Source organism: Leptinotarsa decemlineata, unplaced genomic scaffold (genome assembly GCF_025532065.1).
Source record: "Leptinotarsa decemlineata unplaced genomic scaffold, Ldec_3_MD MMD2_tig00026354_RagTag_RagTag, whole genome shotgun sequence".
In the NCBI taxonomy this organism is placed as follows: Eukaryota; Metazoa; Arthropoda; class Insecta; order Coleoptera; family Chrysomelidae; genus Leptinotarsa; species Leptinotarsa decemlineata.
This window is the reverse complement of record NW_027412702.1, coordinates 19,442,491-19,465,863: the sequence shown is the minus strand read 5'-3', so window position 1 is coordinate 19,465,863 and position 23,373 is coordinate 19,442,491. Positions and strand designations below refer to the sequence as shown.

Below are 23,373 nucleotides of genomic sequence, written 5' to 3'. Positions count from 1 at the left end.
TTAAACTAATATACTAATGGCTGCACTAATAGTCATTGTCGCTAATAGGGAAAAATTGGGTAAATTGATAAATTCACTTATGGGTGATTGAGGCAAATGCGTGCGCTCGCCTCTTAAGATTCGTTAACTTCATCATCATATTGTTTATGAATGGTTTAATTGACATATTATAACCGTTAATTCTTTTAATTCCCTCAGTTACGGGTATGCTTCCGAAGGGATGCAACGATAAGTTCGGTGAAGTGGCGGGCTGGTTCTAGTGGACGTTTTCGGTGATTTGTGCGGGTGGATAAAGTACGAGTACAGTGTGGTTTCGTAGACAAGGAGACAAAAAGGAGTGTGCAAAGATCAACACATACAATGCGCTGCTCAATTTGTCCGTGGTGAATGACGACGTGAACTGCTTTTTAGGTGAATATAAATTATAATTCAATTGCGATTCAAAGAGGCGCAGTTACAACATTTTATGGAAAGAGTAAAAATGCAGGACAATCAAATAGCACTACTAGACGAAGAGCTTTTATTCTAGCACAAACATTTCGATGACCTTGTCAAAACAAAAACATGCGTTTATGCTACACCTGTCAAATTTCTAGAAATTTAAAAATCGTTCAAGTCCGTTGAAGTTCAAAGATTACACTCAACTTTCAACATTAACATCAGACTTTTTGAGGATGAAAGGCGAACTTTTCCAATAACAAGTTGTTGATCAAAAGAAGAGCAAAATTGTTGGACATGAGATGACAATAAGTTTATTTAGAAAGCAAATTAGTGACAAACAAAGTCAAATCATATTTTACCAACGTCCTATATTGGAACTGCAATAACAAACGAGTTGCTTATTTTTTACCTCTTTCATTTAGTATATGTATACTCATGTATGAATCCTGTGAATGATATCTGATTCAATTCCATAGCGAATGTTTGGAATACGAACTGAGTAGGGAAAAGTGTTTTTGTATAATTCAGTGTTCAAATAAAAGTATTTGTTTCGAAATAATTTTTCTTTCGTGTTCATATGGAAGTAGCTGTTTCAGGAAGGTTTTTTTCTAGTTTGTGTCTGAAAGTTACTTCTTCGCATGATCTGGACATCTTTCTATAGAGTTAGTTTTTTTGAAATTGATTACTTCCTTCCTTTCTTTGGAATATTCTTACACTTTTTGTATCAAGATAAAGAAGTAGAAAGACAAAAACTTTTTTTTCCAAATACTAACCTCTCCTAAAAATATAACCCTTTCAAATTTGAAAATGGAAATGTTCTGTAAATCAATAAATTTTAAAAACAAACATGTTAATCTTGACATTTCACCATGAATATTTCAACAAGAAACTGAATCATGGAGTTGTAAAGGAATCTCCAGTTTTTTGAAAATCACAGAAATTTAAACTGGTTTATTTCTATAGAGAGTTTAACATATTTTTTAAATATTTTATATAATCCATAAAATCTGAATTCTGAAACTCTAAGTATTTTGAGTTTATATTATCGTTTTTTTTTTTCTACATCAAACTCAATCAACCGAAAAGCATAATTTTCAAAATTTTGTTTTTGGGAGAATCCTTTGGTGTATAATGATTCGAAATAAAAGATTATTCAGATTATTATTCAGTTGCCCAGCAAATTTCGAAAATGTTGCATACTTATATTTTAATGAATTTAACTGGTGAATACTGACTATCTTCTTTATCAAGAATAGCCATGTTCTGTCATAAAATAAACTCAAATATACAACTTGAATCTAAACCACAACAAAACTCCAGAGTGTCAGTAGTCTATTTCATGTATCTAGAATTTTTAGCTAAAAAAATAAGTCAAGATAGTGCAAAGACAGTGTTTGTGAAAATGTTTCTTAAAATCCAAAACTGTGCGAAATGAATCTATTATAAAATGTTTCAATTATATCTGAAAGTCGCTAAGAAATAAAATAGGTGATTACTGAGTTTTGATATGAGTCATTCAATAGAGGTGGCAAACAACGTAAAATAACGCATTTGAAAAAGTTTTAGATTTTCGAAAACGAGTCAATGTCAGTTCAAAAAAGTAGAAATACAAAGTAAAGTAAATTATACAGTAAAAAATCAAAATGCAAAATAAATGAAGGACTTTTTTGAAAGTTTGAATTGAAAGTCACTAAGAAATGAATGAGTAACCATGGAGTAGTAATATGATTATTTAGGCAGAGAGAAACGTAAGAAATTAAAGTAAATTCAACAATACCTTTGAAAATATTCCCGAAAATCTTAAACTTATATTGCGAAATGAGTCAATGAAATTACTCTTTCAAAAATTACTGAAAAGTGAAGCAGGTATCCATTGGATTTTGATATCTATACGGAGGGGGTTAAGAGAGTATGGATAGAATTTTTAGAAATGTGAAATTCATCACAAAACGAAGAATTTTTTGAAAATCGCTGAGAAATGAAATACGATGCTTCTGAGTTGAATATTTCAGTTGAGAGAGGCACCAGAAAAAAAAGTAATTTCAATGATGAATTTGAAATTCGTTTTAATATATCTAAAACTTTTTACAAAGCAAACTATGTCCGAGAAACTATATTTTTGGAAAAATTACTGAGAAATAAAAAAGATACTTCCATTTTTTTATGAAAATATTTCAACAAAGAGACACACAAGAAATTCAAAATAAGCCGAGGACACTACTTTTGTTGAATATCACCAAGAAATAAGGTAGAAAGCTATTAAGGTTTGCTAGGAATATTTCGACAAAGACGAGCCTGAAAAATGAAAGTTTAGAAAGTTATAAGAATCAAAATTTTCTTATCAATCACATGAATAAAATAGAGCAGAACAATTTTGTCGTGATTATTTCTTCCAGAGGGAGATGTAAGTTGCAGCCTAACTACATTATGTAAAATTTATAAAATGTAAATTGGGACGCTGCAGTCAATATAGTAATGGTCATTATACACAGCGCCATTCAGTTGTTTCTGATGCAAGAAATTTGAAATTCGTATAGTTCCTTGGAGTCAATATTTCTAATGATAAAACTAATGAAAACCTATTTCGGTTCAACCAGAAATAAACTTATTCAAGAATTTTTAAAAGAACCCTGTATATTTTTTGGACAATTTATATAAAATTTTCATTTCCCTGAAAAGTGCCCATTTCCTTACAAAGAAGCGCCGTAAGAGTCATTTCCTCCAAATTCAATATGGCGGCACGTTGATGTCTAACATTGTCAAACAACTGGATGTTATGGCAAACAAAGAATTAAATTTGCTCGGTTTTTAAATAAATATTTGAGAATTGTAGTTTTTCATCAACTCATAAATTTTTCATTTTTCTCTAAAATCTCACAATAGGAAGTGGTTATTTTTCAAACTTTAACATTCTTTATTTATTTTTTTATTATGTCCACTTTGGATAACCATTTTATGAGTTTGAATTAACATGTTCGATACCATGTAGTTGGGCTATGAATGAATACATTTTTCTTTCTGTCTTTCTTTCTTTTTTTCTTTATTTCTTTCTTTCTTTCTTGAAGTGTGTACCTCTTGTATCACAAAAAATATCAAACAATCGATGAGGTTCTGGTTTCTGTTCCAGTGAAAATATGAATTTTCCATAAAACTTCCTACTTTATCTAATTGTCCAAAGTACAAAGTGTACTTTTCCACTGGCACAGAAAAATGAACCGACTAGTTTTCATTTTGATGCTTAAGTTTGAAAAATATCATTAATAATACTTTAAATTAAGTAAATTAAGTAAGAAAGGCATTTGAAAAACGAGAGAAGTAGGTACCTACGTGAATTCGCGAAAAAATACAATTCTTGAATTTTCATTCAAAAACTGAGAAAATATTTCTTTTTGTTTTTCACTAAATCAATATTTATTCTGCATATGATAAATTGGTTAAGTCTTTCGAGGACGAGATAGTAACGGAGTTACTATTTTCATTCGAGTTTGAAGGCTGCATCCTAACGTTTCGCCAGCACGAGTGGCTGGCTTCTTCAGAGGTTTATTCATCTAGATGATTCATCGATGCAGGATGCAGTTCCAAACTACGACGGCCTTCAAACCCGAATGAAGATAGTAATTCCGCAGATGATGTTTTAGTGCCGCCATATTGAATTTGGAGAAAATAGCTCTTATAGCTCTTTGAAAGGAAATAGTGTCTTGGGATGTGTCGTTAAAAACAAAATTTTATAATTGAATAGAACTGGCCGATACTTGATGAAAATCCATATTTTAATCAACTAATCAATACAGTTTATTTGTATGATTTTCACTATAAGGGTTTTACAAAAACCTCGACACGTGTTTCGCTATACAATAGCTTCTTCAAGCGTAAACTGAGGGTTACTTCTAAATTACACCATTATATACTATAACCTAGTACCTATTCGTCTACCTGAATAATGAATCTACCTGGAAAGGTCAGGTATACCTGAAAGTATACCTGTAAATATACCTAACTATTTTTACCTGCGAATGAACAGATTCAATAATGGCGAATTATTCAATTCAGTTTGATCGTTCATGAGATACTGAGAGTTTTTGAATTTGTTTATTTCCATACTCTCCAACAGGTTAAGTTTCAAACTTTTTTTCTGGAAATGGAGGGGTTTGTATTCATGGTTGAACTTATGTCCCTCTGAGATTAAATGACTGGCATATGTGGAATTCATTTTTCCATTCTGAAAACTATATTTGTGTTCCTTTATGCGGGCTTTGAACGTTCTTCCAGTTTGACCTATATAAAACATCGGACATGACCCACACAATAATTTTATTTTATTTTAAAATTTTATATCTATATATGTATTATTTCTATTAAAAGGTTCAGAAAAAATTATAGGGTTCTATTCAATATTATACACATGGGATCGTTTCATAAGATTGTTACATTTCGAAAACTTTTTAGGTGTATGTTATTGTGATCTCTTGTCGGATAACTGTGAATATCCGAGTTTTTTTCGATATTTTCAACAAATAAATTCCCAGTGAAGTAAGTATTTTATCCTCTTTGAAGACTGATCTACACGATTCTTGATATTCTAGATTGAAAATCAGTCGTATAATTCTTTTTTGAATAATGAGTAGTAATGCTACGTTCCCTCAATGGTGAGGTCATTCCGTTTGGAACGGAGGAGAACTATCTTGGCATTGTCCTTGAGAAAAAACTCACCAGGAACGCAGACGGTCCCTATGGACATGTCGAAGGATTTGTGGTAAAACTTGGTGTTTAGGTCCCAAACAAATCCATTGGATGTATGTGATGATTGTCAGACCAATAATCACTTATAGTGCAATTGCCTGGTGGCCGAAGGTTTTATAGAAAACGGCCCAGGCAAAGCTCTCTAGCTTACAGAGACAGCCTTGTCTAGCCATCATTGGTGCCATCAGTACCATACCGTCGGCGGCCATGGAGATCCTTCTAGATCTACTTCTTCTCCACATGTTTCTGGAGAAAGAGGATAAATGGACTGCATATAGACTTGTGCACATTGCCAATTGCACAAATCAATTCAATGCAGAGTGCAACAGACTGTTGGTTGACACTGGAAGTCACAGCATTCTGGAAATGACCTCTCACTTCATGTCTTCAATTGTCAACTACGAACTGCCTTATAAAGTACTGTTCCCGAGTAGAGAATGCTGGACCAGAACCTGTCATTGGCATCGCTTTGGGCTTTGCCAAACAAACATTGAGCACCTGGATGGCAAGAAGATGTATGGACTTCTGGCAGAATCTTCCAGCATTGGCTCACTCCAAGGCGTTTATTTATCCTTCGAAGCTTGATACCAAACAGTTGTTGGACTGCAGTAGGAATGAACTACTATGTCTAACAGGCCTTCTTACAGGTCGTCGTTTGAATTATCATATGCAGAGACTCGGACTGTCAGAAGACAGTGTGTGTCGCCTCTGTTTGGAAAATAATGGAACGGCAGAGCACATACTTTGTGCCTGCCCCGCTGGAAACCGAATAAGGTTTTTAGAGTTCGGCAGAGCAGTACTCTTACCATTTGACCTGAAAGACCACTCATCATACAAACTAATCGACTTCGTTAAGAAGCTGGGTTTATTTGGTAAAGGGTGAATAGGTGTGAGCCACAATAAACCCTTGCGGGTTGCGGTGGAGAGTCGAATAGACCTACCCACTTTGAACCAAACCTAACCTAACCCGGCTACATTGCGTTGGTTGTCCCCATGTAATAATGTTATAACTAATTGCTGAATAAGCAAGAGCATAGTAAATATTGACTAGCGATGCTTTGCTCAGGGTATACTTTAGTCTATGAATAACGAAAATTGATTGGTTTAATTTTCTGCACACATAGCTGATTTGTTCAGACCAAGTAATTGTTCATCAATCACCATGCAAGGAAATTTATAGTTAGGTTGGTAATAATAAAATTTATAGTTTGATTGATACCAATAGAAATACATCAATTGACATTAGTCAATCATAAAGGCCATTAATCTTGGAAGTATTCAAAAAACCCTTAGAAATTTTTTGGAATTATCTTGCAGAGATTTTGACTTAAACAACAAATTCAAAGTTCAGAAATCTTGAAGCCATATACAATATTTGGCTAATTTTTAGTACATAATAAACATATTTAGCTACAGGAAGCTTGAAGATAGAAGAGAATAGTTATAGAAATTGAAAAAAAAGATCTAATTTAGACAATTGAGATCCCAGTTGATCTCTCTTAATGTATTCAAGTAATGTAAAGTATTCAAGAGATATTAGTTGAAGATTTCACGCTACTATATCGCATTGATATAGTAGCGTAAAAAGTCAGTGGCCTCCACTTGTCAAATTCCTTAACATTCGAACGTTTGGATCATTCTAACTGGATTCATAACAATCATCGAGAAAACACTCGACTGAAGTAATTACCCCTAGTTCTCACACTGAGTACACCCATCGAAGGTATCGATACATTAAAAGCTACCAGAACGAATTTATTACATTCAAAAACCACTCGATACCAATAAATCCCGACACTATCATCCCCGAAAATCAATCCGGTCCAAATTCCCACAAGAAGAAAGCCAATTAATACAATAATACAAACCCACATCGTTCCCATTCACGTGACCACCATCATAAACACATATTGATCATGAAAAGAAACAATATAGTCGCATCAGTGAAGAATTTTTTATATTTATATATATATATATATATATATATATATATATATATATATATATATATATATATATATATATATATATATATAGTTTTAGGGTTTACCTGTTTCATAAAAACAAAAAAAAAACTATAAATATTATTAGTTTGGATTCAAAATCGCAAACATTCTGAAGTGAGGACAGAATTATTCATATTTCTAAAATATAAAATATGAATATAAAATATAAATATAGAATATAAATTTAAAATATAAATATAAAATATAAGTATAAAATATTTATATCATGGAAGTTGGTTTTGTAAAAAGTGAAACGAGGCATCCAAATGGATTCAGGGCTAGTGAGGATTATCTAATAATTGGAGTCTCTCCTGATGGCGAATCTGTACAAGTTGAATGCCTCTCATATGAGAAATCAACACAGAAAAATAAAATCACTGTCAAATATATGCCAGCCACAATAAATCCTTGCGGGTTGCGGTGGAAGGTTGAATGAAACCACTCACTTTTGACCTTTGACCCAACCAAATAATGCCTCAAGTTGAGCTATCAATGTAGTGTTTAGATACAAAAAAGGTTATTTTTGTGTAGTACCGTCATGAATTTGAAAAAATTGGAATTTTGTATATAAATCCTATGCCATTAGTAATTGTCTCAGTAAATGGATATATTATCACAAACCGTTTATAATAATCCAATGAACACTAGAGTATTTAATTTCCAGGCGATTTTTTCTTTCCCTTGTTACTATATCTATAAAAAAATTATTGTTGAAAAAAAATCATACGAATTAGAAATCTCGTTTAACCAATAATTCAATTTTCAGTTTGAATAACACAAAATGTTTTCTTTTGTTTCAGCTTAATTATTGGAGTCGCCTTTTTTTTAAATGTTTATGAAACTTGTAGCTAACTGAGAATTAGAATTACAAAAAATGTGAGATGAATTTAAAGAAAAACTAGACTAATAATCTCTTATATATTGATTTAACATAGAAATTAGTTAATAATAGACTATATAACGTTCTTAAATTATTAATTTCAAAAGATGTCCATTCATTTAGGGTAATTAAATATTAATTTCAACTAATGATTACTATGATCACTGTAGAGCAAGCACTGAGTTTGCATAAAAAAAGTTCCTACAAACTGAATGACCCCCAGAATTAAAGAACATGTGAGATGATTTAAAGAAAAACTAGACTAATAATGACAATAATCTCTTATAATTTTGGATATATTGATTTACCATGAATTCCAAAACATGTCCATTCATTAAGAATAATTAAATATTAATTTCAATTAATAATTACTATGGGTTCGTATAACTCCCATGGAATGAAAGAAGGTTTCGCGACTATATAGGTGAATGTTTTTTGGTAATTCAGTAAATGTAATAATGGATATGTTTATTATGAATACACTGACCAATTAATTGTTGAAAATTTATAACACTATCCGTGATAATATTTATACAATTTTCACACTATGAATTTCATTTAGGACGCGTTTCACGTCATTTTCGTTTTATTATTTGGACTGGCAACTATTCTACAATCTCTTTCAGAAATCAGTAAATAATTACAAAACTCAAAGAAATAAACGATTAATTGTAATGAAACAAGCAGATTTTGAAAAAAAAAATATTACAATATTAGTTCTAGGAAAACAAGTATTTTATGAATATGTTGATTATTGGCATTTTATGAAAACAAGTTCAACAATGATGAGTGAATAAACGACCAAAAAGAAGTTAAACGGTTTTTTATAAATAGTCAATAAATAACATACCTACATTATCTTTTTTTCTAGAAGTAATATACTATTGTAAATTTCTTTCAAAAGTCACCTATTTTACCAGAATTGATCATTCATTTAATTAAGTTCTCACATAAAATTCCAATAATTGTCTTATTTATAAATTACCTGTATTGTAGGTAATTGTTTTTTCAAAATCTACCTATGTTAACACAATAAATAAATTATCTGATTGATTTCTGTAATATAAGACATTGAAGAACAGTTTGATATACCAGTCCAACTGATGAACCTACCGTTTAAAAACACGCGTCTAAAATAATATTTTTAGTATTAAAATTGCATAATTTGTATGCAGGGCCGTAGCAAAAAGCAGGGGGGAGAGAATCCAAATTTTCCCAACCACACCAGGAAAATTTCCCAACTTTCGAAAAAATGAAAGCCAAGTTGAATAAACAGCGAAAAGTTGGGAATTTTATAAAATTGTCACTTCAAAATTTGTTGACTGTTCAGTTGGGAAATCCCAACCTTGTCCTGGTTCTTTCCCTATTCTCATTACCTCTCCCTTTCTTTTCTCTCATTTTTATTTTTTTATTTTTATTAATTTTTTTACTATTATATTTTTCTATCTTCACGGCCCAAAATTCCCCTGCTTTTTCGACTTGGGAAAAAGTTGGGGAGGAGGCTCCCCCCAACCCCCCATGGCGACGGCCCTGTTTGTATGATTTGCAGCGAAGAGGGCTTCAATTTTATTTGAACTGTTCAACAGTAAAATTGAATTTTTGAAACTACATCTCGATCAGTGGAAATCTTATGAAAGTTATGATACCATTTCAGGGATTTTCAAAAGCTTACATTTCATTATTGACGATGCATGGGGAATTCAATTGATAGAATCCTACACCTGACGAAGTTATAAACAAGATTTTTTTAAAGTTGTGGCTACGCATAGAAATCACTTGACAAAGCTACTGTGCTAGCGAAACATGTGATATATTTTTCAAATGACGTTTGTGAAGATTAAATCGTGAGGTGTAGTTTTTGAAATTACTATGGATCTTCATCAAGTAACAGCCGAATCAATCAGAAAAAAACAATTTCTAGCTGCTAGCCAATAAATATCAATGGTAAATGGTGTGAATAAATGAGTACTTTCTAGAATTGATAATTTAGGAGCCTTCTAGAGCCTATATTACTCAATTTATGTATAGTATCAATATAGGTACATTCAAAATGATTAAGGATTGAATTCATCCATCTGAACTTGAAAATTATATGTCTATGAGCTTTAGCTCATAGAAACTCCTCTGTAACGAATTCAATGGTCTACACCCTTTCTCTCTGAAAAAAATAATTACCATTACATTGAGTTTAAACACAACAAATGTGTCATTTGAATGGAAAATCGAATTTCTGGATGGGTGAGACTTCTTTATCAGATTTTCAGGTAGGGAAGAAAAGATATCACATAGAAATGAAGCACCATAATGAATAAATAGTTATATAAAGGTCTCTAATGAGTATTATATGCAACAGGCAATATAAATAATTCTTTCCCCAATTTCTGATTTCAAACAGTAATAAACAACAAACAGCTCAAAAAATCATCGAAGTTATGCTTGAGGGCATCCGAAAATTTCCTGTTTTATGAATTCATTGACGCGACTAAATATAACTCACAATAGGACCTGCAGGACCCTCATTTCGGTAGAAGTCGCACACGGCTCACTACGTTCGGCGCATCCGCACCCCATTGGCTGGTCGGCACGTCCCCCAAAGCGCCAGCCAATGAAGCGACGCAGAGCTTTGAAAGCTCCGTCTAGGATTGGACCATCCCGAAGGTTTCAATTGAGCTCGTTAAATATAAATTGACTAAAATAATAATGTCAGAAGTCAGTTTATCTGGTTAACCGAAGCCTGTAGCAATTGTTCGATTAAAAAAATTAGTGCTAAATTGAAATAGATTGCTCTGATTGCTGCGATCAATTAAAACAATGGAAGGTGCTCCGTTCGACGATCAGACCTTCGGAGATTACAATAACCAGCCTCTTCCGTCGCTGGCCTCGACTTTGCTGAACAAAAATCAGGAAAACCTCAATGTGCACTCGATCCAGGTGATGCTGGGGCTGCAGCAGCAGCAACACGACATGTTCGGCGGCATGGGATCGCCCATGGAGTACAAGGGCTCCCCGCAGAAGATGGAAGGGTCTCCTCCGATACACCACCAGGAGTTGGCAATGTATTCGCCGAGCTTGGAGAACGTCAACAACGGTGCCAATGGGGTGAAGAGAAAGACCGAGGACGTGGTGCTGCTACAGTCGCAGAATCTGAGTTCGAGCGAGATCGGGAGCACGCAGGCGACGACGACCAAGAAGAACGACAAGAAGAAGAACGATAACGGGGTGAAGAAGAAGAAAACGAGGTGAGTGTGGCATTTATTCGAATCTAGCGAAAAAGTGAAACTCTTCAGAATGTTATAGGTATAAATAATAAGAATTACTTATTTTGCTCAACAATAAACACTTTACAAAGTATAGAGTAGAGTATATAAAATAGAAAAAAATGTGTTGGAAGAAAAAATAAATTGATGGATCAGAAACTATATATCTACATCGTGTCGTTCAATCAAAGTATAGCCATGAAATTGGGAAACATAAAGCTAAGATTTTCTCGCACGCAACAATCTTTCAAAACATTTTTCGAAAAAATATTGAAATATGAATAACTTCTCTCTAAATATATAGAAAGTGTGAAATTTCTGCAAGAAGGAAGAAAAAATTAAATGCATCAATAAAAATTATTCACAAAGATGAATTATGCACAGAAACGTCTCTCAGAAACAAGTTATTGAAAACAGTCCAACCGAAACAACTCTTAAAAAATACGAACATAGATAACTCAGAAATTCGTCTTTTTGTCAAGTAACACTTTATTGCGAGATTTTCATGCTAAACGAAAGCTATAAAAATAAAATTAATCGTTCGTAATCGGTATTAGAAATTTTTTTAGGTTGTTTCAAAAGTTTTGTCCATTTTCATGAGTTCACTTCAAACTGTAATATTCAGTGACTACTTATTTAATTCAATCAAAATAAGCGCCATTTGAATAAGTGCACTTTTGACAACGTAACACAAATCGATTAATTCCGTCAGCATAAAAATCGGGTGCTCAAGATTCGATGAAGTCGACGAAAGCCGTGTTGCCTGGTCCTATTTGGCGAAGGTTCTACCGGTAAGAAAGTTATCGAAGTACTTGAAAAGATGGTAGTTGGTTGGCGAAAGATCTGAGGAGTATGGTGGCTGAGGCAGAACTTCGAAACCCAATTCGTTTCATTTTCGGACAGTGATTTGTGAAATGTGCGGACAGGCGTTGTCGTTGGACAGGATCAGACCACTTCTGTTGACCAGTGCCGGCTGCTGCTGACACAATTTTTGCTACATTTTGTCGATTTTCTCACAATGAAACTCTGCTGTGATTGCTTGGCCAGGTTGCAGAAAATTATAGTGAATTACACCAGCCACTGTTCACCATGCAATGAGCATGGTCTTTTTTATAAGTTTTTGAGTTAGGTTATGTTAGGTTAGGTCCGAAGTGAGTGGGTCTATTAGACCCTCCACCGCAACCCGCAAGGGTTTATTGTGTCTCACTTCTATTCACACTTGACCAAATAAACCCAGCTTCTTAACGAAGCCGATTAATTTGTATGGTGAGTGGTCTTTCAGGTCAGATGGTAGGAGTAGGGCTCTGTCAAACTCTGAAAACCTGATTTGGTCCCCAGCGGGGCAGGCACAAAGTATATGCACTGGTGTTTCATCGTTAATGACGTATTCGGATAGTCAAGGTGCAAGATTCCCACCTTGATACAAGCGACAACCTTCCCATATGAGGGTTTTTGCTCATCAGCTACACCTGACGAAGCTTTAGATTCAACTGTGCAGGGCTTTTTCACCTCTGGTTTTGGTGAATCATCACTTGAGCGCAAACGTTTGCTAACCTGCTCATGGAGGATTTGTTCCTCCACGTGAAACAGATTCTGCGTACGCCGCTCAAGAATTTGTTTATTGTAAGGTGGTTTTATAAGGTACCCCGCTCTTGAGGAGACAACTCAGTCGTTTCCTGGCTGCACCACCAAACCTTTTTTTTTAGGTTCCGTTATTGGATCAGGAGTTGGGGAGTTGAGAAGCTTTCGCTCCTGAACTGAATTTACTGGGAGGTCAGTTGGAGTCGTAACTCCACATCCATCTCCTCTGTAGACTCGCTCCTGAACAAAATTTACAGGAAGGTCAGTTGGAGTCATGAGCTCGACATCCATCTCCTCTATAGACTCAGCGTCAGAAAGAATTTTTAAATTTACTCTGTCCATAAAACTCCTACGAGTAGCCTTTGTGTAGTGCCTGGTTAGCTCATAGGTGCGTTTGGTTGCGTAAAAGTGAAGAAGAACATACTCCGAAACATGACAATTTCCGAGCTTTTTGTCCTTTCCAATAAGTTTTTAACCATCAAAAACCACATGGGAATGTGGCGCCATCCCAGGCATCGTTTCTGATGTGTCAGTCTCCACGAGAGTCCTCAAATCCTCTTCCTGGATTACTGTAAGCCGACCACTTCGAGGCTAAAATCTCCGGAACAAAATTTCGCAAACTAACGACGAACGGTGCGTTCATCAACACTATCATTGCCAAATGCCTGGTTAATTTTTCGGGTTGCCTCGGCAGTGCTTTGGTTCGATTTGAATACACAGAGAGAAATTGGCCGCAAGTCACTTAACCACATCATATAATAATGAGCTGAAAAGAGGCAACAAATTAAAATTCACAGAAAAATAAACAGTATCAATGTATAGATTACAAAATTCTATATTAATCAGTATATACACGACACAGTGGAAGAAATATTCATTGAAATATGGAGCTACGAAAATACATGACATTAAAACGGACAAATTTTTTAAAACATCCTTCATTTTGTTTACTCACTCACAAATGAAGAATCATTTCAAAGTTCATATGTTCAAAAGTAATAGCATTTTCAGAACCAAAAATAAACTTTCTCAATTTAATTAGTCAATTTAACTTCAGTTTCATTGAAATCTTGTATTTTCAACGTAATAATCATTTTCATCATTATTTAACTTATTGTACGGTGATTTCGTAAAAACGAAATTGATACGGGTGTGGAAAATCCACAATAAAATGACAGAAGCTGTCATTCACCTAGTAGTCTGAATTTTGAAATATATTTTGAAATATATTCCTATTTCCAAAATACAAATCATGAAATTATAGAATAACAAAAATTAATTGGCGCTCCGGGGCGACTTCATGAAACAAAATGTAGGGTGTGTCCAGAGGCTCCAATAAATTTAATACATCGCCAGAACACTTAGTGACAAGACTATCGTCAAACTTAAACCAGTCAATTTCGTCTTTGACCAAGGCGTAATTATGACCAGATTCAACGCCAGAACTACAGTGAACAATGACTGCATGAAGATTGTAATAGTGGTTTGCAAGATTGAAGTGTTCATCCATTTCGAACCTTCGTAAGAGTATGGTGCTTCCTTCAGAGGTTGAGTCATGTTTGAAGATCATCAGTGTTATTATTAGATTGACTGGTGCCTCAGCTATACTTGTTTTCTTATAACAGTCAGTTAGTTTGGCGCATGTTTGGCAATGCAATCGATCATCATCTGTTGAAAGTTCCATTTTCAAATGATTTAACAGTAAGGTTTGCACGGACTGGTTATTAGTCATATTATGTGTTAAACAAACTAAAAGAATCAAGTATGATTTCATCTACATTACAGAATAGTTCACGGATCACTAATGAATTATCTGGTGAGAACAAGAACAGAATATTAAAAAAAATCGATCTCCGAAACTGAAACGATAAAAAAAGTAAGATATTTTTTGAAATGAAACCGAAAAAAAAAACCCACTTGAAACATGTTCTTCAGTATAGCTCAAATAGTTTCTTGACGGTACCCCATTTTGCTTGTTCAAAGTATACCTCAGGTGTTTGAATCTAATTTTAAAAAACGCGCGTATTTTGCAGTTACCATGGTAACATCAACAACCTAGGAGATGTGAAGTCTAAATAACAACGTTTCAATTGATGATCTGATAGGTGTATATTGTAACATCAAATAAAATATTACTAACAAATGTTTAAAAACTTCATTGAAATATTTCATCAAATAAAATATTACTAAATGTTCAAAACACTTCATTGAAATATTTGGGAATCCTGTATTCCTGAACGAATGTTTAGAGTTCACAGTACACTCGGTATATTTGTGATGCACTGTTTGGAATCTTTGGTGTGTAGTAATGAATATTACTGGAGTTTTTTCCCACCACCAAACCGTTGTTTTAACACCTCGACGCGTGTTTCGATCGCCAAGTGATCATCTTCAAGAGGAAGATCAAACTGATCTTCCTCTTGAACGATCGAAACACGTGTCGAGGTGTTCCTCTTGAAGATGATCAGTTGGTGATCGAAATACGTGTCGAGGTGTTGAAATAACGGTTTGGTGTTTGGAAAAAACTCCAGTAATATTCACTAGACATATTGTTTGAAATCTTCTATGATTGACGACTTATTTATTTTATGGAAATTCATGTTCACTGAGAATACACTATAAAAATACACTTTTTTATATTTTCCACGATAGTTTTATATTTTTATTTGCAAATGGTGTAATGACCGAAACTAGTCAACAAGTATAAAACTATCATAGAAAATAGACAAAAGTGTGTTTTCATAGTGTATCCTCATTGTTTGAAATAATGAGACTTCGGTTTTTGCCCCTAAATTATTGATGGCGCATATAGTACCCATATAATTCGTCGGGAAATATGTTGGAAAAAAATGATGACGCACTTAATTTTGGTGGGTAGATACGAGTATTTCTGCCGGTATGCTTTTCACGCATCTGTTGTATCAAAATTCCGATACGGCACAGATCACAGGGTGGCACAGGCCATAGGGTGTGAAATTCCGTATACGGGTAAATAAAAAAGTGATCCTTCGTCACTACGAGTGCTGCGAAAACATTATACAGCATGATTGGAGATCGCTGGTTCTAGTTTTCTACGTAACGATCAAAAATCAAATCACCTTCTGAAGTTATGAAGTTTATGAAATGATAGATATTTTCACAATGAAAACCACCAAATAGTAATCGTGAAGAATATCATAATCAAATATTTAGCAGGTAGCAATTATCGTCAATTTAGAAATCAACTTTTTCTCATCGATGACAAAATACATAAATATTATTGGACAAAATATTGGCAGTTTTTGGATACATAATCATCAACTATCACTTCTTTCAGAACAACAAAAGAGAACATTTTCACCTCAAGTTATACTCTAGTCATTGAGTCGGGACGTTCAATTTGATTGTTTCTTCTTTTATGGTTTTATTCCGAAAATATGATTATACGTTTGCTGTATCTCACTCAAGTTTCACTGAACCTTTTTTCTGAAGTTCAGTTTTCCTGTGAGGTTTTTTCAAGATTGATTTTCAATTATTTGTTTTGGTCTGAAGTAGACTGATTGTAGTAAAATTAAATCAATCGAAGATTAATTCACTTTGGGAATTATTCATTTATTAAAAATTGATGTCTTTACATTCACCCAACTTCGATTAGGTCAGTGACGTTTTCAGATCAATTTACATATACACTGCTCAGCAATTGAAGTGGATGTTATTATATATATATATATATATAGGTATATAGATTTTGGCTCTAAATATTTTTATATACCAATTTTTAGAGTTTTTATATTGTCCAATTCAATTGTTGAGCCGTGTGTCTACTAGTTTGAAGGCATAAATTATAAATGTTTCCTTGAAATCGGTCAAAAATTAGTAAAAAACAAGTAAATCTTTAAATCCATGTGAGACGACATTTACATTGGTACAGTACGAGTAAAGGTGTTAGTTATTTGTAGCAGTAACTTTCAAGGCAACTACCAGTTCAATATAAACCACAGTAAGTTACTTGAACTCACCAGCAGACCAGCTAGGACAGATAATAGATCCGTAGCCTATTTACAATTACTTATCTTTTACTCCGCTAGCTAGTGCTAGTGGCTAGCGAAGTAATTAGGTATTTGTCAAAAATGTGGTAGTCGGTAAATGAAACAAGTAAACTTGTTGAATTCTGGATATTATGAGTGCCAAAATGACGTTCTCTTGATATCCCTTCTACTGATACGTTAACTAAGCCACAATTTTTTGGTAGTAGGGACATTCTTTCTCTTCAATCAGATAGTGGAACTTTCAATATGCCATACTTCATCTCTTTCAGTTTTGAATGCGAAATTTCACTACCACCAACAGTCATATGACTCCATATCCAAACAATTGAATAAAACTGACCCTATTACTAAAAAAAAGTTTAGAAGGTTGCGGAAGCTATTGTATTGCGAAACACGTGTCGTGGTTTATAAATCACAGTAAATTATATCAGTAACTTTAAAAAGGATACCTTCTGATAGGTGGAAAAGATTCTTTGGATCCTAACCAAAAAAATTATGATTATATATATTAGACCTGTCCCCTAACTATGAGGATTTAAATACAGGATGGACCAATGTGAACGACACCCGCTTCAACCCGTTGATTTTATTTTTTATTAGAGTTTTTTTGATTAGGTGTCAAAAATAAACAGAATTTGAATACTTGTCGGACATAAAGCCACGTGTTGTCGTTCAAAATATTTTTTGGGGGTCATCGGCATCGACTACATTGGTCATTAGCCTAGTGTCTTGGATAGGCAATGTTAATAACACCCCGTGCCACCTAGGGAGCATCATGGCTATTCGCAGTCCGACAAACATGTAACGTTTCAGAATCATCCCAGCTTCAACTAGATAAATTATCTAAAGAAAAATATCTGTTTGAGGTTACAAGGTTACAAGTTATAGCCTATCAGTTAGAAAAAATCTATGGATATAAGTTGGGTGTGCTTGACGGCCACTTCACTCGTCAAGTTCTTTGACCAAATGATGTACAGAAAAGATCGAATTAATATTTTGATGGAAATAAGGTACTCCATCTCCATAGGGTTGAAATTGTTTGATTATTATCATGGATAGTCTTCAAATAACGGATCAGTCTATTAATAATTAGTCTTGAAAGTGATAAGAATATTTTTGCATTTTATGCTCGATATCTATTGCATCAAATTCAAAGAAATTAGACCTGATATAAAAAATGTAAACCTTTCATACGAGGTAGTACTGGAACCCTTGTCACATTTCAAGATCTAATGGTTTGATTACAAATGATTGGAATTTGAAGAAGATTAATCGCTTATGATCGTCTTATGATTTATTATATGAGTTATTAGATACTTTGATATTCAATATTCAAGAAAAATACTAGCACTTTTTTTTTCCTGCACATGGAGTAACTATTCTGAGTTGTCAGTCAGTAACTCGATCCTGGATTTTACAAAGTTTCAGTTCAGTTGTAGGAAAGTTGCTTACTCACTTTTAGCAGCTGAAGACGGATTCTATAATGAATGGTCGACACAAATGTTAATGAACCCTGAAATAGCTACAACACGTTTTTTCTATTCCAGAACCACCTTCACCGCCTTCCAACTCGAAGAGCTCGAGCGTGCTTTCGAACGCGCCCCCTACCCGGACGTCTTCGCCAGAGAAGAGCTCGCCCTCAAACTGAACCTCAGCGAGTCCCGAGTCCAAGTTTGGTTCCAGAACAGACGAGCCAAGTGGAGGAAGCGCGAACCACCCCGCAAGACAGGCTATATCAGCTCCACGTCCCCCAGCTCAAGCATCACGACCAACTTCAGCAATCCCATACCCTTCACCCAGCCGAACACCCTCACCACCTCCGCGCCAGTGGACTCGTGGAGCTACCAGTCATCCTACGACCTAGGCTCCCATCTCAACCTACTTAACAGCACGTCCGGCTCGTACTCCAGCTTCGGCTCTCCTGCCTCTTATTCCAGCTTCGGCTCTGCCCAAAACAGCTACAGCTACATGCTGAACTCGCACGATAGTCAGCTGTTCAACGCTCCCATCCGCGCGCACGAGTACTCCACGCCGCCAGCCAATCACAGCCCGCCTTTAGGGCGAGAGTACTCGATGCTGCAGACGCATTCGCCTCCCGCTGACGAGAACTCCATAGGCGTTAAAATCGAGTACGTGGACCATAACGTTCTTGGTCAGTCGCCTGAGTGGTACGAGAACGGATCCCCGAAGCACGACCAGGGGTACCACGACGATGGGAGGATGAAGGAGTTGAAGCCTGAAGGCGGCAATGGTGGACAAACGTATGTTACTCTGCCCCTTTTCGGAACTAGCCAAGCTTGTTAACAAGCGTTACTTTTAGATATATTGACGGTTTTGTAAATAGAATAAGTAGGCTAGTATTTGAAGAGGAGCACTAGGATCAAAAAGTGTCCAGAGTCTGCTAGGCAGTTTCTTCCATTTGCTCACTGAAGTGCCAGTTATATAGAGATATGTGTAAATGAAGCTGAGGGAGCAACTGTTATCAAAATAATTTGTACATAAATTCGGATTTTAATAATTTGTAGATTAATTAGACAATTGAGGCAAGATGTTTTTCTAATGTTTTCAAAATATTCGGTATATTGTTTTATCTATAAGTTTTCATAATATGAATATTTTCTTCTTGTGAAATATAACTTGATTGAAGCAGCATACTCAATGTGTAAATATTTTGGGATTTCAATAATATCTCAAATTTCAAACAGTTAATTTCTATAGGGATTTTGAAAGCTGAGAAATTTTTCATACACAAATACCAATTTTCTCCCAAACGGACAAACTTTATAGATTCAGAAATTAAACTATTTTTCTATTGAGAGAATTCGATTCAAACTCTTTAACACAAATCATCTAAAATCAAAATCAAAAAATCAAAATCAAAATCAAAATGTTCTTTATTAACTATTCTCCATACAATTTTAAGGTATTTTTTTGTGGTGTTTATAAAATATATACAATAAAAAATATATATACAAATATACAAAATGTACACAAGGGTTTCCCCAATGGAGTGGGACAGTGGTAAGGATTGGGATGGGTAGTGAAACAATTCGTTCAGGCCAGTCTTACCTCACCTACACAGTAGGTTCATGAACTGAAACCTATAGGAAACAACTACTTCCCTGGCTTATACCACGAAGGGTGTTGGATTATATCCGACAGGTGTCAGAGCAGAATTCTTCATAGAAGTAATTCCTGCATATGCTGATGGCGGTACCACTGCCGGAATCGATTTTCAATTATTGGAACGGGCACACTTACAGACCGGTTCCGAGTAGTGCCCTACACCAACATGAAGTCGATGATTTCCCATAATTGAAAATCTGATTCTGAGCACTAGCGAGAGACCAAATAGCCCGAAACTGGTCTGCCAGTGTGCCCATTCCAATAATTGGAAATCGATTCCGGCAGTCGTATCGCCGACGCCCTTCGTGGTATAAGCCAGGGGAGTAGTTGTTTCCTATATATGTTTCAGTATGAACCTACTTTGTAAGTAGATAGATAGACATATACTTTATTGTCCAAGAGAATACAATCTTATTAATAAAGCTTGTAAAACTTGGTACTTGGGAAGAGCACACTCAATGACTGTTATATGTTGAAATTTTCATATTTTTGCAAACAGCAATTTAGTAGTTTCTATAGGGATTTCAAAGGTCGGACATTTTTTTGTAGGTCTATACACACCAACTTTGTTCTAAAATTATTATGTTCTGCAACGTTTTGAGTTAATCAAATTTTTATTGTTAGAGTTCGAATCAAATTCAATGGATATTTTTATTTCTAGTTATAGTAGGTACCAATGAAATTCAAGCTTATCAACAACTTAAAACAACAATAGCGCAAAATATAGTAAGAGGAATGAAAATACTAAACTATTACGTATTACTTTCTACAAAATACTCCTTTGATTTGTTCTCAGAAAAGTGGAATTTATTTTCTGTAAAGAACTTTTTCTTCGATCTTGTTACGTCAGTCCCATTCCATAATCCGTTAATTATAGAATTTTGAATTAAAAATATTGGTCTCTTGGCAATATCATGTGTTATTTATTTTCCCAGCAAATGAAAATACAAAGTTTTCTTGTGAAATTGACCTTATTCAAATATATTAAACAACAAAAATAAAAAGAGTTCAGCATGAGATACTCACATGTCAACTATACTATGAATTATTGCCAATTTTCGTATCAAATCGATTCTACTGATTTCACAGACTGCTCAAGATTTTACTGAGAACGAATTGTGAGATGAAATTTCAAGCTTATTTTAGATGGTTTTTACTAGCTGTTATTTCCTTTAATGAAATAGAATGGATTCGATTAGAAATTATATCACGAGTAAACACATTTTTTTGCTGTAAGATCGAATTTGTCTCGGTTAGAAAGGATGAGATTGAAGATTTGTAGACAATAATAATTTTGCATTATTTCAGTGGAAATGAATGTACCTATGTATAAGTTAATTTGAGAAGAAGCAATTGATCATATTGAGCATTAAGTTTTTCGAGTTTAGTTCTTTTGATTCAGAATCTGAACAATGGAATGGTACTTCCAACTTCAGTAGAATGACGGTTGAGCAAATATCTCTGAGTATAAAAAAACACAAAAACGACTGTCATTTTTGAATCGAGAGCATCATCAGTGGTTCTACCTTATTTCCTTCAAATGAAATTACCTGAATGGAAATTTAAAAACACCTCATCTTCGAATTATTTTTATTTATATGTATATATTATATTTGTTATTTTCTTCCATACTTTTCCCTTTGGTTTTCACGAACTTATCTGAACCATAATAGGAGTTTACTTATTAGCCATATCTTTAGATTCTAATCTAAAGATATGGCTGATAATCTAAAGAGGTTTAATAGATTGTTGAAAACTAAAATTATTATAAAAAATTGTCAATTTTCTTGTTCTAAGATGCATGACATCAAATCAATTTCCATACAAATTACTTGAAAGCCTTTTTTAAACTGTAAATTCAATTAATGTTAATCGTACAAATGGCTGTCTAAAGTCTCAGCTTATGTGAATCAAGTGTGCCATACTATTTTAGTTAATGATAAGGATTTTTTAAATTGCCTTTAGATCCGAAAGTTCCACTGTACATATGCCCAAAATTGCCTTCATCGGTGCCATATTTTCTGTATTTTGTATTATTTTTGTAATATATGAATGAAAAATATATTTCTACATTTCAGTAGGAGTTTCATTGGTCCTGATATGTTCAAAATATGTTTTTTCCATTAACCAGCTATCGCACCCCTACGAACGACAACCCTCAGGAGTCGAAACTTGTGCAAGCTAAGGATTAACGAGGTCTTACCTTTTAACGTGTGATTTCTAACACGGGTTGGACGGTAGCAAGTGAAAATCGAGCGGTCAACCTGGGGCTTGAACCGTCGACTCATACATCGGCCGATTGACTGAGTGAACCAAGCACGTCGAACCGCCTGGCTACCGACCGACCAACCATATAATAATAATAATCGTTAATGTAATAAAAATAAAATACAAATATTCTGAACTAAAATTAAGTTTTGGGAAAGAAAGTTTTTGGCTTTCTACTACTCCATCTTGATACAAAAAAAGGATTAGGAAATCTTCCAAAGAAAGGAAGGAAGTAATCAATTTGAAAATAAGTAACTCTATACATGGATGTGTAGATCATGCAAAGAAGTAACTTTCAGACACAAACTGAAAGGAAGTCCTCCTGGAACAGCTACTTTCATATAAACATTTAAGGTCGACAGAACAGGTCGATCGGACCGGCTAGCGTCAGGGCGTACATTGCTAATTATTTCAGTTTATTGAATTCTTGGTCAACAGTCCGATGCACGACGGTGGTCTATTAGTTTCAGGAAAATACAATGAACCTTGGTATGTTTGAAATAAATTTTATCTAGATCTGCCATCTTATGTACCTGTCAAGTATTCAAAAAAATACAATTTATACTTCATTTTACCATAATATCTTTTTTTGCATGTTTGGATTTCATACCTTTGTCCCAATAGACCACCGTCGACGGCATTTATAATTTCATTTGAATGATGTCATCTGACGGCGAACGGAAAGAGTTTGTAGGGGGTTGTTATTTTATAAGAATTATTGTTAGCAGATGGCAGTGGAATCTAGGTAGATCCCCGGTTTGATGTTCGGAGAAACATTGCTATGGATCACTGGTTTCTCAGTTGCAATCTCGTCAAAAATTGAAGACAGAATATAGACTCACCGTCGTGGATACAATAAAAAGCAATAAAGGAGAACTGCGGCAAAGTTTAACACATACTAAAGATCGTCATCGTCCTCTAGGCTCCTCCATTTTTGGGTTTGGTGTTCAAATGATGGCATCTTCCTATGTGCCCAGAAAGAGAAAGAATGTACTGATGATATCTTCATTCCACAACAGTGATACAGTCGATTCAATAACTAGCAA

General features: G+C 34.5%; 1 protein-coding gene across 1 annotated transcript; it reads left to right on the top strand.

Moving 5' to 3' along the window:
- The first annotated feature begins 120 nt into the window (after positions 1–120).
- On the top strand, positions 121–22,136 carry repo (reversed polarity). The gene is made up of 3 exons (XM_023159534.2): positions 121–411; positions 10,570–11,306; positions 18,481–22,136. Exons 2-3 carry the CDS (start codon positions 10,879–10,881, stop codon positions 19,235–19,237), a joined length of 1,185 nt encoding a protein of 394 aa, XP_023015302.2. The 5' UTR covers positions 121–411; positions 10,570–10,878; the 3' UTR covers positions 19,238–22,136.
- Positions 22,137–23,373: the final 1,237 nt, after the last annotated feature.